Source organism: Lissotriton helveticus, chromosome 7, assembly GCF_964261635.1.
Source record: "Lissotriton helveticus chromosome 7, aLisHel1.1, whole genome shotgun sequence".
In the NCBI taxonomy this organism is placed as follows: Eukaryota; Metazoa; Chordata; class Amphibia; order Caudata; family Salamandridae; genus Lissotriton; species Lissotriton helveticus.
In genome coordinates, this window is record NC_136068.1 from 1,057,449,815 (window position 1) to 1,057,464,489 (window position 14,675).

General features: G+C 48.6%; 1 protein-coding gene across 3 annotated transcripts in view; it reads right to left on the reverse strand.

The window, feature by feature from the left end:
* The window catches only part of DNAH17 (dynein axonemal heavy chain 17), a 12,633,448-nt gene that overhangs the window by 9,195,830 nt on the left and 3,422,943 nt on the right, over positions 1–14,675 (reverse strand). For all 3 annotated transcript variants that reach the window (XM_078653923.1, XM_078653924.1, XM_078653922.1), the window contains exon 23: positions 60–176. In XM_078653923.1, the coding sequence (XP_078510049.1) occupies positions 60–176 (117 nt within the window). The remainder of the gene's footprint in view (positions 1–59; positions 177–14,675) is intronic.

A 14,675-nucleotide genomic window follows, 5' to 3' on the forward strand; every position in this document is an offset into this window, starting at 1 on the left:
AGACAAAGAGTGTCATTGAATTAAAGTCTGTATTCAAGGTAACACAAACAGAAACCTACCTCAAGCTGCTGAGCTTTCCTGCGAATTATGGCAACTTCATTAGACTGCAATGGAGCAACATTCTGCTTTGTCCTCATAGCAATCTTCTTGGTGTTGTTCCACTGCTCAGGAAGGTCCTAAAACAAGAAATATGGGCATACTGAATCTTCAGTTTTAAACTATGCTTACTGGTCATCAACCAACAAGTACGCATATAGAGTCTCTATCACGTTTCATCAAATTCCATTTCTAATAATTATACTTATAAATTCATACAGTTGGTTTTAATATTTAAAATGAGAGGAGCACACTGTTTTACTGGGCTACTGCCTGAACAAAAATTAATAACACCAATTTACTTACCTTTAGTAATGTTTTTTATGGTGGGAACTTTATCTAGTCACAGACTCCTCACCTTTTGAACATTCCTTATCTGTCAGACTGAATTCAGAAACTTTTCAGCAGTACCTCTGCATGCCGGTAGGTAATGCTGTGCAGCTCAAATCTGATGCTATTTTCACACCTAGAAATGACTTGCGGGGTAGGCGCCATTCCCGCATGCTGATACCAATTGCTTTCAAAGCTGTCCTCACCCCCAGACGCAGTGCCCCAATAGGAAAGTGGTTGTGACCAGAGTGCAGATTCCTAGACTTGGGGCACAAGTTACTACTGTTTCTTAAAGATATATCATTACCGAAGGTAAGTAACTTGTGCATCTGAAAGAAACGGGTTAGTGTTAGATTCCTTACCTTAGAATAGATACCCCAACAATACCAACCCCGGTGGTGGGTCTGGGAACCAATGATCACACCAGAAAGTCCTGGAGAAAAGAACGGCCAAAGAAGCCATCTCTCTGGACTTGGCTATCCAGGCAGCAGTGTCTAGCGAACGTGTGCAGCGAGGTCCACGTAGCTGCCTGACAGATGTCCTGCAAGGGGACTCCCCGACCCAGGGCAGTAGTAGCTGCTGTGGCCCGAGTGAAGTGAGCACGCAGCCCCACCGGTGGCTCCTTCTTAGCCAGAGAATAACAGGCCTTAATGCTCAAAACGACCCATCGAGAAATGGTTTGTTTGTGCACCGCCTGACCCTTCTTAGCACTCACGTAACCAATAAAGAGCTGGTCGTCCACCCGGAACTGGCGTGTGCGGTCCAAATAGAATGAGAGCGCACGTTTTGGGTCCAGACGGTGAAGCCTCTCTTCCTCTTTTGAGGGATTCAGAGGCAGAAAGAAGGTGGGCAAGGTGATGGACTGCCCGATGTGGAAGGCTGTAACAACCTTGGGCAGGAAAGAGGGATGTGTTCTTAAGACAACCTTGTCCGAATGGACCGATAGGGAAGGAGGCTTAGAAGAAAGAGCCTGGAGCTCGTTCACCCTCCTAGCAGAGGTGATGGCAACCAGGAATGCAGTCTTAAGAGTAAGAAGACAGAGAGGACAATTGTGAAGTGGCTCAAAGGGAGCGCACATCAAATAAGTCAGAACAAGGTTCAAGTCCCACTGAGGCATCACGAAAGGAACAGGAGGAAACATGTGAGTTATGCCTTTCAAGAATCTATTTACAACAGGGGACTTGAAAAGAGAAGGCTGATCAGGAAGCCTTAAGAAGGCTATTCCCACTACTTTCTCATTCCCAAGAAGGGCAAAGAGGGCCTAAGCCCTATCTTGGACCTGCAGAACGTCAACGGCTTCCTCCGGAAGGAGAAGTTCAAGATGCTGATTTTGGCCCAGGTCTTAGTTGCACTGGACCCCGGAGACTGGATGGTAGCGTTGGACTTGCAGGACGCTTATTCCCACATCCCCCTCCTGCCGGCCCACCGGCGTTACCTGCAGGTCACGGTAGGCCACAAGCACTTTCAGTTCACCGTTCTCCCCTTTGGCCTTACCAGCGCCCCACGGGTGTTCACGAAAGTGATGACGGTGGTCGCAGCTCATCTGAGCAGATTAGGGGTGTCAGTCTTCTCCTATCTCGATGACTGGTTGTTGAAGGCGGGCTCGCCCCAGACAGTCGTCAGCCACCTCCAGACTACAGCCGACCTCCTGCACTTGCTGGGGTTTTCCATCAATGTCACACCTTTGTGCCTCACAAAAGCTCCTCTTCATCGGAGCAGTTCTGGATTCGGTGCAGTTTCAGGTTCATCCTACTGAACAACGGTTCGGGATATTCAGCCTCTGATTCCGATCTTTCAGCCTTTATCCCGGGTCTCGGTCAGGTTGACGCTGCGGCTTCTGGGGCTGATGGCCTCCTGCATCCTTCTGGTGCATCATGCCAGGTGGCGGATGCGGGCTGTGCAGTGGGACCTGAAGTTTCAGTGGGCCCAGCATCAGGCCAACCTGTCCGACCAAGTCCTGATCTCGGAGGGCACTGCACTGCTGTTGCAGTGGTGGCTCACCGACCGCGATTGGGTCAGCGGCAGATCCCTCTCCCTACCCCAACCCGAGCACGTAATTGTGACGGATGCGTCCCTCCTGGGCTGGGAGGGCCACATGGGGGAGGCGGAGATCAGAAGCCTCTGGTCTCCGGTGGAGTCCCGGCTCCAGAACAACATTCTGGAGCTGCGGGCGATCCGGCTTGCACTGAAGGCATTCCTTCCCTCTGTCCGGGGAAGTGTGGTGCAGGTGTTCAAGGACAACACCACCGCCGTGTAGTACTGCAACAAACAGGGCGGGGTGGGATCGTGGATCCTCTGCCAGGAGGCTCTGCGCCTCTGGCAATGGCTGGAACACTAGGGCGTCACTCTGGTGGTTCAACACCTAGCAGGTTCCCTGAACGCCAAGGCGGACAAACTCAGTCGTCGGTGCATGATGGATCAGGAATGGCGTCTGAACTCGGACGTGGTGCAAGGTCTCTTTCAGCAGTGGGGAGAGCCTTGGGTAGATCTATTCACCACAGAAGAGAACGTGCAATGTTATCAGTTCTGCGCGTTGGAATTTCCAAGGCGGCACTCGCTCGGCGACGCTTTTCGTTGCGAGTGAAGTTGCGGTCTGTTGTACGCCTTTCCGCCTATACCACTTCTGCCCAGAGTGCTGAAGAAGATCAGGAGAGACCGGGCCCAAGTCCCGTAAGCGGCTCGACCTCCGTCCGGACCAGGACCGTTCTCGGCGTGGGGCCGACTGCCGGAGTTCGAGCCGCTTACGGGACCGCTCCCGCCTAGCCTTCGAAGTCAGGGCACGACAGTCAGAGCAGGTTTTGTCGTCGTGATCGACGCCGAGGCAGTGGAGACACCGACGGTGAGGGTCGGTGACCGACATCAGTGGGTCGCAATCCTCACAGGGCTTGAAACCTGGCATCCCTACCGACACTGTTCGGAGTCGAAGACTTCGAAAAAGGATGATCAAAAGATCAAAAAAAAGTTTCGTCAAAAAGTGACTAAGGTACCACTTTTTCCGGATCTGCGCTGCTGGCGCGGAAAAAAGAAGAACTGACGTCAGCACGCGGAGGCGGCGTCTAAGTACTCCGACGACGTCATCACGGCGCCCACGACGCCGATGACGGACGCGGAGCCGCAGACGACACCTACTGACGCGCAAGGGTACTGCTACGCAAACAAATTCCGGATCCAGTCTGACGCCTGGGGATACTCTAAGGTAAGGAATCTATCACTAACGTGTCTCTTTCAGATCCTTACTTATCTGAAGTGAGCAACTTCACAATTGTCCTCTCCATCTTCTAACTCTTAAGACTGCATTCCTTGTTGCCATCACCTCGGCCAGGAGAGTGAGTGAACTCCAGGCTCTTTCTTCTAAACCTCCTTTCCTTTCTGTCCATCCGGACAAGGTTGTGTTGAAAACACGTCCTTCTTTCCTGCCCAAGGTAGTTACAGCCTTTCACATCGGGCTGTTCATCACTTTGCCTACCTTCTTTCCGCCTCCGCATCCTTCTAAGGAGGAAGAGAGGCTCCACCGTCTGGACCCAAACGTGCGCTCTCCTTCTACCTTGATCACACTCGCCAGTTTCGGGTGGATGACCAGCTCTTTGTTGGTTACGTGGGCTCCAAGAAAGGACGGGCGGTACACAAACGGACCATCTCTCGGTGGGTCGTATTGTGTATCAAAGTATGCTACTCTTTGGCTCGAAAGGAGCCCCCTGTTGGGCTGAGGGCCCATTTCACTCAGGCCACGGCGGCTACTACTGCCCTAGGCCGGGGAGTCCCCTTGCAGGACATCTGTCAGGCAGCTACTTGGGCCTCGCTGCACACGTTTGCTAGACACTAGTGCCTGGACAGCCAAGTCCGGAGAGATGGATTTTTCGGGGACTTTCTGGTGTGATCTTGGTCCTCAGACCCACCTCCGGTTTGGTATTGCTGGGGTATCTATTCTAAGGTAAGGAATCTAACACTAACCTGTTTCTTTCAGATGCACAAGTTACTTACCTTCGGTAACAATATATATGTAAGAAACAGTAGTTAGTGTTAGATTCCTTACTGCCCCACCCATCCTCCCCGTCCTGCGGACCAATATCTAGGGTTACGTTATTTCCCTTTGAGGGCCCTAGTTTTATGGCACCTGTGTCGGTCTCTGGCATGGCTCTGCGTTTCTGGCGCGGAAAGCTATGTACAAGAACTGACGTCAGCGTGCAAGGGCGGCATCTAAGTACTCCGACGACATCAACCTGGCGACCACGATGCCGACGACGGACGCAGAGCCGCAGACGACGCCTACCGACGCGCAGAGGTACTGCTACGCAAAACTTTCCGGATTCAGACTGACGCCTGGGGATATTCTAAGGTAAGGAATCTAACACTAACTACTGTTTCTTACAGGTAAATAACTTGAGCATTAAGCTCACACTGATGCCAGTGCGGGATTTAATATAAAAGGCACACAGATGGCATCTTAGAGATGCCCCCTGAAAAACGATCAGTCCTGGTGTTGTTCCTGAATGGCTGCCCCCATATGCCACCACCAGACAGGTTTCTGGACCCGTGGGTAGAGAGCCTCCACTTTCTGGGTCCAGAAACAAAGCCCATTGTGGGCAGAGGTGTCATGTCTCCTCCCACAGAATTGGCTGGGTCCACAAAGGGAAGCTTCAAAGGCCTGGCACCTTTGTATGCTGTCCCTGCTTTTTCTGCACCCCAGCAACTGTCTCCGACTGGTTTTGACCCCCGCTTTGGGAAAATCAGCAGGAAAACTGATTTAGGGGGAGAGGTGTCCGCACCTTTTCTAACCTCACTCCTCATGTGGGGGAGGCGAGGTGAAGCACCCATTTCATTCACCTCCATCTTGGAGATGAGGGGACCCAGCCTATTAGGAAGAGACTCATACCCCCTTACCACTGAAGGGTGGCATAATAGGGGGTGTACGTACCACAAGGATGGGACCCATTGGTCTTGACCTGCAAACCCCTGTAAAGACCCCGTTATTTAGTATTTAGGGGCGACCCTGGACCTTGCCTCCTCAGATTCAAGGAAGTAAGAAGGATCGAAGAGCCATGCTGACCCAGGAAGAAGAGGACACAAATTGCTTTGGCCCCAGCCCTACTGGCCTGTCCCGACTCTGATCTCCCTACAGCAGAAACCCTGTCATGTCCAGCAGCCCCCAGAGCTCAGAGGACCTGCCTTGCACTCTACTTACAGACTCTGTCTCCTGTGACCATTGGATTTGCTCAACAAAGAGTCCAAGACCAGAACCCGGATCCGGGCAGTTCCGCGGTTCTGCACCACTCTGCACCCAACTCCCACGGCCCGAGTTTGAGTGACCCAACACCACGAGGAGGTCTGCCAGCGATCCTGACCTGGGATCTGGTAATCTCAGATCACCCCCAAGCTTCAGGCCGATGCTTGCAGCCTCAACCTGAAGGCTCCCGCCAACCGTGACCGGAGCTGGTAAGAAGCCAGATGTGAAAAGACACCCCTGCACCTGACGCCCCATGACTTTCAGGGGCCCATCCAACGGTGACCAGGCATCCCCCATGAATCCAAATTAACTCTCTAGCTGGTGGTCGCCTTCAGGAAGCCTCCCTGCTCGAGCCTGCAGCATCTTTTCTGACCTAGAGATCTTCATTGGATTCTACAGGGCCCCCGACGCCTCCTTGGCACTCTGCACCCAGCCGCCCCTGAGCCGCTGATGGTGGAGCTCCTGTGCAGATTGTTGGCCCTTGCAGTGCTGATCTTAAACCCAAGAACTTTGCTCCCACAACCGAGTGGCCTGCTCGTAAGCAGCCCGTGAGTGAAGGCCCCCTTAGCCCCATTGACTAACATTGGGCCACTGCACTCTGCACCCGGCTGCCCCAGTGTGGAAACTAGCAGAAATCGCTGTTAGCATAAGCTGAAGCCATTTTGGTTATGGCAGCTATTTTAGTTAGCCATGTGCTCGCCATCTGCTTCTCCCGTCTTCACTGTTGCCTGCCCTTGTATTCTGCTTGAGTCATCAGTTACAGTTAACTCTTTCAGCACTGTGTCAGAGCAATGTGTGATCAGAAAGCCTGTAGCTGCTAGAATGCACCTGTTACAGACTTAACTGTCAGGCTATTCCAACTGTTGTAAGGGTTTTGTTACTCCTCCCACTCTGTTGACTAAGTAGTTTCCAGTTGTCCATATACGTAAAATAGCTATTTATGTGTATACTTGAACCGCCTCTTTTGATCGCGGAACACGTAACTACATTTACCATAGTCCTTTGGGGCGATACCGCTGGTGTGTGAGTAGTGTGCGACCCCACCCCAATTGTAATGTTAAAGCTCCCTCGAGCAGTTGGCTGACGAGCCTGGGACCCCGCACCTACGCGCCTGAGTGGTACTAAACCTGGCAGATATTTGGCAGCCACCGGCAACCCCAGAACACGGCCTATCCCTGCTGACGAGGGGTGATACCCCGAAACACGTGTCCAGGGATGGCGAAGACAGCGAAGATAGCAGAGAATCGAAAGAAGATGCATCGCGGAACACGTAACTACATTTACCATAGTCCTTAGGGGAGATACCGCTGGTGTGTGAGTAGTGTACGACCCCACCCCCAATTGTAATGTTAAAGTTCCCTCGAGCAGTTGGCTGACGAGCCTGGGACCCCGCACCTACGCGCCTGAGTGGTACTAAACCTGGCAGATATTTGGCAGCCCCCAGCAACCCCAGAACACGGCCTATCCCTGCTGACGAGGGGTGATACCCCGAAACACGTGTCCAGGGATGGCGAAGACAGCGAAGATAGCAGAGAATCGAAAGAAGATGCATCGCGGAATACGTAACTACATTTACCATAGTCCTCAGGGGAGATACCGCTGGTGTGTGAGTAGTGTGCGACCCCACCCCCAATTGTAATGTTAAAGCTCCCTCGAGCAGTTGGCTGACGAGCCTGGGACCCCGCACCTACGCGCCTGAGTGGTACTAAACCTGGCAGATATTTGGCAGCCACCGGCAACCCCAGAACACGGCCTATCCCTGCTGACGAGGGGTGATATCCCGAAACACGTGTCCAGGGATGGCGAAGACAGCGAAGATAGCAGAGAATCGAAAGAAGATGCATCGCGGAACACGTAACTACATTTACCATAGTCCTTAGGGGCGATACCGCTGGTGTGTGAGTGGTGTGCGACCCCACCCCCAATTGTAATGGTAAAGCTCCCTCGAGCAGTTGGCTGACGAGCCTGGGACCCCACACCTACGCGCCTGAGTGGTACTAAACCTGGCAGATATTTGGCAGCCACCGGCAACCCCAGAACACGGCCTATCCCTGCTGACGAGGGGTGATACCCCGAAACACGTGTCCAGGGATGGCGAAGACAGCGAAGATAGCAGAGAATCGAAAGAAGATGCATCGCGAAACATGTAACTACATTTACCATAGTCCTTAGGGGCGATACCGCTGGTGTGTGAGTAGTGTGCGACCCCACCCCCAATTGTAATGTTAAAGCTCCCTCGAGCAGTTGGCTGACGAGCCTGGGACCCCGCACCTACGCGCCTGAGTGGTACTAAACCTGGCAGATATTTGGCAGCCACCGGCAACCCCAGAACACGGCCTATCCCTGCTGACGAGGTGTGATACCCCGAAACACGTGTCCAGGGATGGCGAAGACAGCAAAGATAGCAGAGATTCGAAAGAAGATGCATCGCAGAACACGTAACTACATTTACCATAGTCCTTAGGGGAGATACCGCTGGTGTGTGAGTAGTCTGCGACCCCACCCCCATTGTAATATGTAAAATAGCTATTTATGTGTATACTTGAACCGCCTCTTTTTGAGTCTTCATTCTTTCTCAGCTATAAACTGGCCATAAAAGGCCCATGGTTTCTAGACTCCTTGGACTACCTCATACAGTGGCCTGAGGGGACCGTATTGGCGTAGTCTCCCTCATGAGATTTTAATAAATGTTTCTTCTTTAATATTACAGCTTCTGTGCCAATCTCTTCTTTGTTGGTTTAAGGACCAGTGCATTAGGGAGCCCCTAAAAAGGTTTTTTATTCCACACCAGTGCCACTTGTGGTGCAATTGAGTGCCTAACTGTGTCCCATTTTTGAGGAGGAGCAGCCCTTTGCGGCTTCTCAATCCTAATTCGCATGGCCCGTTTGGTCCTTCTGGTCCTCCAACACAAAGATTGTTTTTGTGACAATATGTGTAGTTGCTTTAATATTTGGATTTGAAATATTGCTTTGGTAAGAAAAATATTTTGAGCACACTTTGATAAATACTACTCTGCCATCCTCCTGAACGTATCATTGATACATTAGCCCTCATTAAGTAGAACACCGGAAGGCCTATCGTTTCGTTTCAAAAACTTTATTCGATTCCGGCAAGAATCATAAAAGTCAAAACAATACATTTTAAAAAACATGATTTAAATTTCATTTAAAAAAACAATTTGAAAACTATACCACTATTTTAGTGGTAAAACATTGATTAATATAATCACAGTTGTAGCCCATGGCTTTTCAATCAGATTAGGTTAAATTAATCATAATTTCCAAATACCTAAATTACATAAAAAATCTAAAACAGAAAAAGTCATAAACAACAATATACATGGGCTACAAACAAAATCGTGGGAACAAATTTAACCATACCGTTTCCTAATCAAAAATGACACACGTATAAAATTTAGCATTGCACAGCAAACATCAGATGTGGACAAAGTTAACAAATGGTCATAACCCTCTTTATAGTGGCATGGTTGCTTTTCCTTAAGGATCGGCTTAATAAACCTAATTCTCGGATCCTTATATAAGGGGCAGAAGAGAACAAGATGCATAGTACTTTGGCTAACTCTGTTGTTACAGGGGCAGGGGGGCAGTCTCTCACACCAACTCCCCTGTTTAGGAAACGCAAAAAGAAAATGCAGAATGTGTAACCTAAACCTTGTCAAATAGAATCGCCATTGCACTTGATTTGTAAAGGTTAAATAAAATTGATGCTGTAAAGTAACCTTAAAAGCGTGAGGGCTAGCCAAGGAATGCACAAGTGAGGATTTCCAATAACTTGTTTTGATAACAGATTTAATATCTCCCTGAATATTTTCGGGGTTATCAAAAATGTCACCCAGGCCTATTTTATGGAGTGTTACATTAACATAGCGTAACCACGGGATCTTATTCGTATTTGTCAATTTTAAACAATCCCGGAGGATGTCTCTAGACAGCTGTAGATCTTCTGATAGCCATATTTTACCCCATAATAATAGGGGGCAAAGGTGAATAATATCACTCACATAACTCAGACCTATCTCCTCATGGGCAAATTTATTTGAGGAACTTGATGGAATAGCCAATACACGCTTTAAAAATTTGTTCTCCGTGGTTTGTATTATGTCAGGGCTTTCGATTCCCCAAACCCCTGCCCCGTAGGTAGCTACCGACAAACATTTTGCTTTATACAAAGTTTTTAGATGTTCGACAGGTTTTTGACCCAGCTTCCCACAAAAACGGAACAGACCTTCAATAGAGCGACTAGCACTCTGGACTCGAGTCTTCATTAACGGGGCCCAGCTTAGTTTGTTATTGAAAAGGTTTCCCAGATAGTTAAAATTTTCCACCTTTTCAATGATGGCATTATTTACTACAAACTTTCTGGTTTTTGTGCCCTTTGGGCCACAGACCATGGCAAAAGATTTGGTGAAATTTACCTTCAGGTCTAGGTCCAACATGAAGTTATGGAAGGCATCAAGACAATGCTGCATACTGTTTCCTGTGAGTGTCATTAATACCGTATCATCGGCATAAGAGAGCATCGGTATGCTCCTACCATTAACCTTAGGAAAATCATGGCAGTGGTCCAACAAATATTTTTCCAGCCCATTAGTATAAACTAAAAACAAAAAGGGGGCTAAAATACATCCTTGACGGACGCCCTCAGTCGAGGGAATGGATTTAGTTTTCTCTCCCCCTGGCCCGAACCTTATGGCTACGGTGGTTGCTTCATGGAGTCTACGGAGCAAGTGAACCAAGGGTTCCTCGAAACCCATAGCCTCCATCATTTTCCACAGCTTGCTTCGACACACAGTGTCGAATGCACTTGAGAGATCCATGAAGGCAAGATGGATGGAAGAATTCATTGCCTTCATGTATTTCCCTATAATCAAAGCCAGGTTCAGGCACTGTTCAACGGTGCCTTTGCCTTTTCTGAACCCATATTGGGAATCAACAATAAGGCCCACCGAATCTGCCCATGTTTCTAATCTGGCTAGTATGACCCTGCCCAATATCTTACATGATGCATCAATTAGTGAGATTGGGCGGTAGCACCGGGGATCAGATCTGTTGCCCTTCTTAAAAATCGGCACCACTACTGCCTCCTTCCATGAGGTTGGAATACGGCAAATAACAACTGCTCTAAATACATTTAACAAAAGAGGAGCCCAAATCTTAATGTTATGCTTAAAAAAGTCCAGTGGGACTAGATCAGGACCAGGAGCTTTTAGTGATATACCTTTCAACAGAGCATCTTCCACTTCTAGCAGGGAAAGTGATGAACTTAGGGACAAAGAGGATTCAGGAACCACCAAATCCCTAGGGTCTCCTGTTGAGAGTTCGTTAAGTGAAATTCCATGTGGATTAAAAATATCCCCAAAATGTGATTCCCATGTTTCACATGCGATCTGCATCACAATATTGTCCTTGCCATTACTTATAAAAAGGGGACGATTAATTACTTCCCAGAAAAGCCTATTGTCCTTCAATTCTGAGGCCTTTTCTAAATCTTCCCAAGCTCTATTTTTTAAATCCAGCTTCCTTATTCTAATGGCTTCTTTATAGGCCAATCTAGATGCCCTAACCAAATCTATATCCCTTGGTTTTTGTTTTAATGCCACTTTCAGGGATCTATGTGTTGCCGAGCATGCAGCATCAAACCATCTGGGCCCTAACCTTTTATTTTTCCCAATTGGTTTTGTAAGCCGTTCGGCTACATGCCCACATAGTAACTCAAAATTCCCTATAACCTTTTCGGGGTTAGCTATTGTTGATAAACATGCATCATATTCTGTACTATATCCATGTATTATTTCGTCCTCAAGACCTGCTGTGTCTATTTTGCCCCACTTAAGAGTGATACCTTGGTTTCTGTTATACTTTATAGGTTGTTCCCAGACAGAATGTTTGGGTTTAACAGGACACAGGAGGGATAAGATCAAAGGGTTATGGTCACTGGCAGCATTAACAATTACTTCCAGTTTATCAACATAGTGAGAATACCCACTGGAGATAATTGCGAAATCGATGAAACTCATTGTACCTCTACTTCCCTGGAAAGTTGGTATCGGAGCCAAATCTGGACCGACCCAGGGTTCTACTATGGATAAATCATTTAAAATAATGATATTATTTAAAGCGTCCCCCTGGGGTGTATGTTTGAAGTGAGTCAAGGGATGGTCATAAGAATCTCTCAAACCACACACCTTCGAGTCCCCATGGGTGCATAACGAGCAGTTGAAATCACCCACCCAGATGACAAAGAGTAGGGGTTGCTCGTGGCGTGCCCTGGCTATGGCTTCCTCCAACTTCGACATAACAGTGATCTCATTGTTATCAAAAATGTTATAATACCAGTTAATTAGTAACAATGGTTCAGGGAACAGATTCACCAACATCAACACTTGAAACCATGAGGTGTCAACTATCTTAGTGATTACAAGTTTACACAGTTTTAACGAAATTGCTGTCATTAGACCACCCTTGGCCCTACCCGCCTGTGAAGGTACCGCTAGTGTGTTAAGGGCACAAAAGCCCTCAATATTCTGAGTGGAACGGCTCCATGTTTCCTGGAGGCACAAAATGTCACAGACACCCACAAAATCTAACCACGCCTCATCCTCCAGTCTTGAGGCAAGCCCAGCAATGTTCCATGAAATTAGGCACATCCTTGATTCGCTTTGGTTCTTTCTGACTGACTCAGGTAATATTTCCGGGTTTTGCACTAAGATAGCTGGGCTTGGTGCACTTTCTATATTATTACCAGCCTCAGGGGCTTGGGGGTTAGAAGCACGATCGTCACCCATGGGAACATTCTCCCATAAGTTATCGTTACGACTTTCTCCCTTCTCCCTCTGGCTGGGCTCTCCTACTATCAAGGCATTACCAGGGGAATTTTGTGATGGTCAGTCTTGCTCGTCCATGCCCACAAGTGGATCAAAGCGGTTTCTCAAAGGGATATTATTTGGAAACCACCCCGCCACCTCCTGTGGGCAACCAAACATGTTGGTATTGGGTGCCCCTTGCCACCAATTATGCTGGCTATACCCATCAAGCCTATTTGTTGTCCGTCTGGTGTTGTGGACAATAGTCCATGGACCGTCCTTAGCATATTGATTTCTAGGGGGATAAAAAAAGGTAAGGGGTCTCAGGACTATTGTGGGATTAGCTTCATACAAAGACCGTGCACATAGGTGCTGTGCTGTGTGAGGATCAGCAAAAGTAACCACTATACAGTCACCTGCCAGGGACTTAGGTGTAGGACCTATCCAAGGCACTCTTCTAACCATTAATATACTGCTTCTTTGTTGGACAGGAAGCTGTGTATTAGAATTAAGCCAATAAATGACTTTATTTCTCAGTGAATGGTGGTCCTCCTGGGAGTGCTGGTCCAACTCGGGAACTCCGGCTAGTATGATGACATAAGGCCCAACTTCTGGTGGAAGGTCGATAAAACCTCCACGAAAATTGGGACGGTTAAATGGCCGCTGAGGATTATAGTTTTGCCTTGTAGGGTTTTGTGTGGCAGCTCGTGGGTTTGGATTCTGCCTATGGGCCGGATTAGGCAAAGGACATAATTTTGGTGCAACAGAACTAGGAGTTGAAACGGTCTGGTTTACAATAGTAGTCGTACGGGGCTTCGGTATGGGTTTAACTATTGGTAAGGGCATAGGAATATTTTGAGGTATTTGTAAGGGTAATGGTAAGGGTGCTAGTTCTTTTACCTGAGGGGATATTTCAATTTCACGGGGATTTTTAGTTTCCATATCCTTCAGACTCAGAGTGGCCAGGGTAACTATCGTCCTGTCCATTTCTAACAGATTGTTCTCTATGCGAGAAAGCCTCAATTCCAAAGGGGTTAGTAGTTGTTTTAACGTGGCCCAGACCATTTTTAGGAATTCTTCATCTCCCCCTCTATCATTTAATGATTCACACACCTGCCCCACCTGATCGTCCGTTCTATTCGACTCTGGGGAGGCAACCAAGATACTAACATCCGCTAAGATGTTTACATCCGGAGCGGCTGTCCCACCCAGAGTACCTGGGTTAATTTTCATACTGGCATCCTTTAACCCCAAAGATCCTAGTGCCCTTCTACTATTGAAGAATTGTGATCTAGCAATTTTCGCTTTTTTCCGTGCATGTATGGCCCTAGCAATACATTTCTTTTTATAAATTGCTGCTTTCCTGGCCCTACCTAAATTCGTGGATTGGTTAATTTTAGGGGGATACGAGGTGCCTGACATGCAAGTTAATGTGACAAGATCCTTAATTGGTTCCAATAGGGTGGGTGAAGGGATCGAAGGGGAAATTGGGGAAGTAGTGGAAGGGGCTGGGTGGATGGCAGCCGTGATCAACAAAGGCTGAGGACCTGCTGTATGCTCGGGGGTACGTGCAGAAGCAATATTCCCCATAGAAGATTTTCTAGTACTAGCTAGGTGCTCGGATAGCCTTCGTGCAGCTTCAAGATCCAATGAGACCCTGTGCTGCATTTTGTTAATTTCCTCGTCTATGGCTAAATTGGTTTTGACTAGGAAATCGTCCAGTGTTCGATTAGAGTTACTCGCGGCCATGAGGGTTTTACTCCGACTACCCCGTGAGCACATTATACAGAATAAAAGTAAAACCCAATAAATAATTAATTAAATATTTAAATATTATGCCAATAAAACTGTATAATGCACCAACCAAGGGGCGTGGCCCAGCCCAGTCCTCTTAGTCCTCGAACGGCCTCAAACGGCCCAGTCTTTGCCCTGTCTTCGCCCGGGCTGCGTCCCGCGCTGCGGGAGGCGGAAGTTGTAATATAGGGGGCGGGCCAGCAGGGAGAGCGGACCGGAAGCTCTCCGTCGGTCTAGCAGGGACTTCTGGGAAATGAAGTCCCTGCACGCTCGCAGCCCCGCTGACGCCTCGCGCCCACAGCCGCCTTACCGCCACAAGAGATGCCCTGCTGAGCCGGTGTCCACAGCCTGCGTCGAAGCGGCACCCGCGAAGCGGGTGCGGCGAGGGGTGGGCTAGATATGCTGATG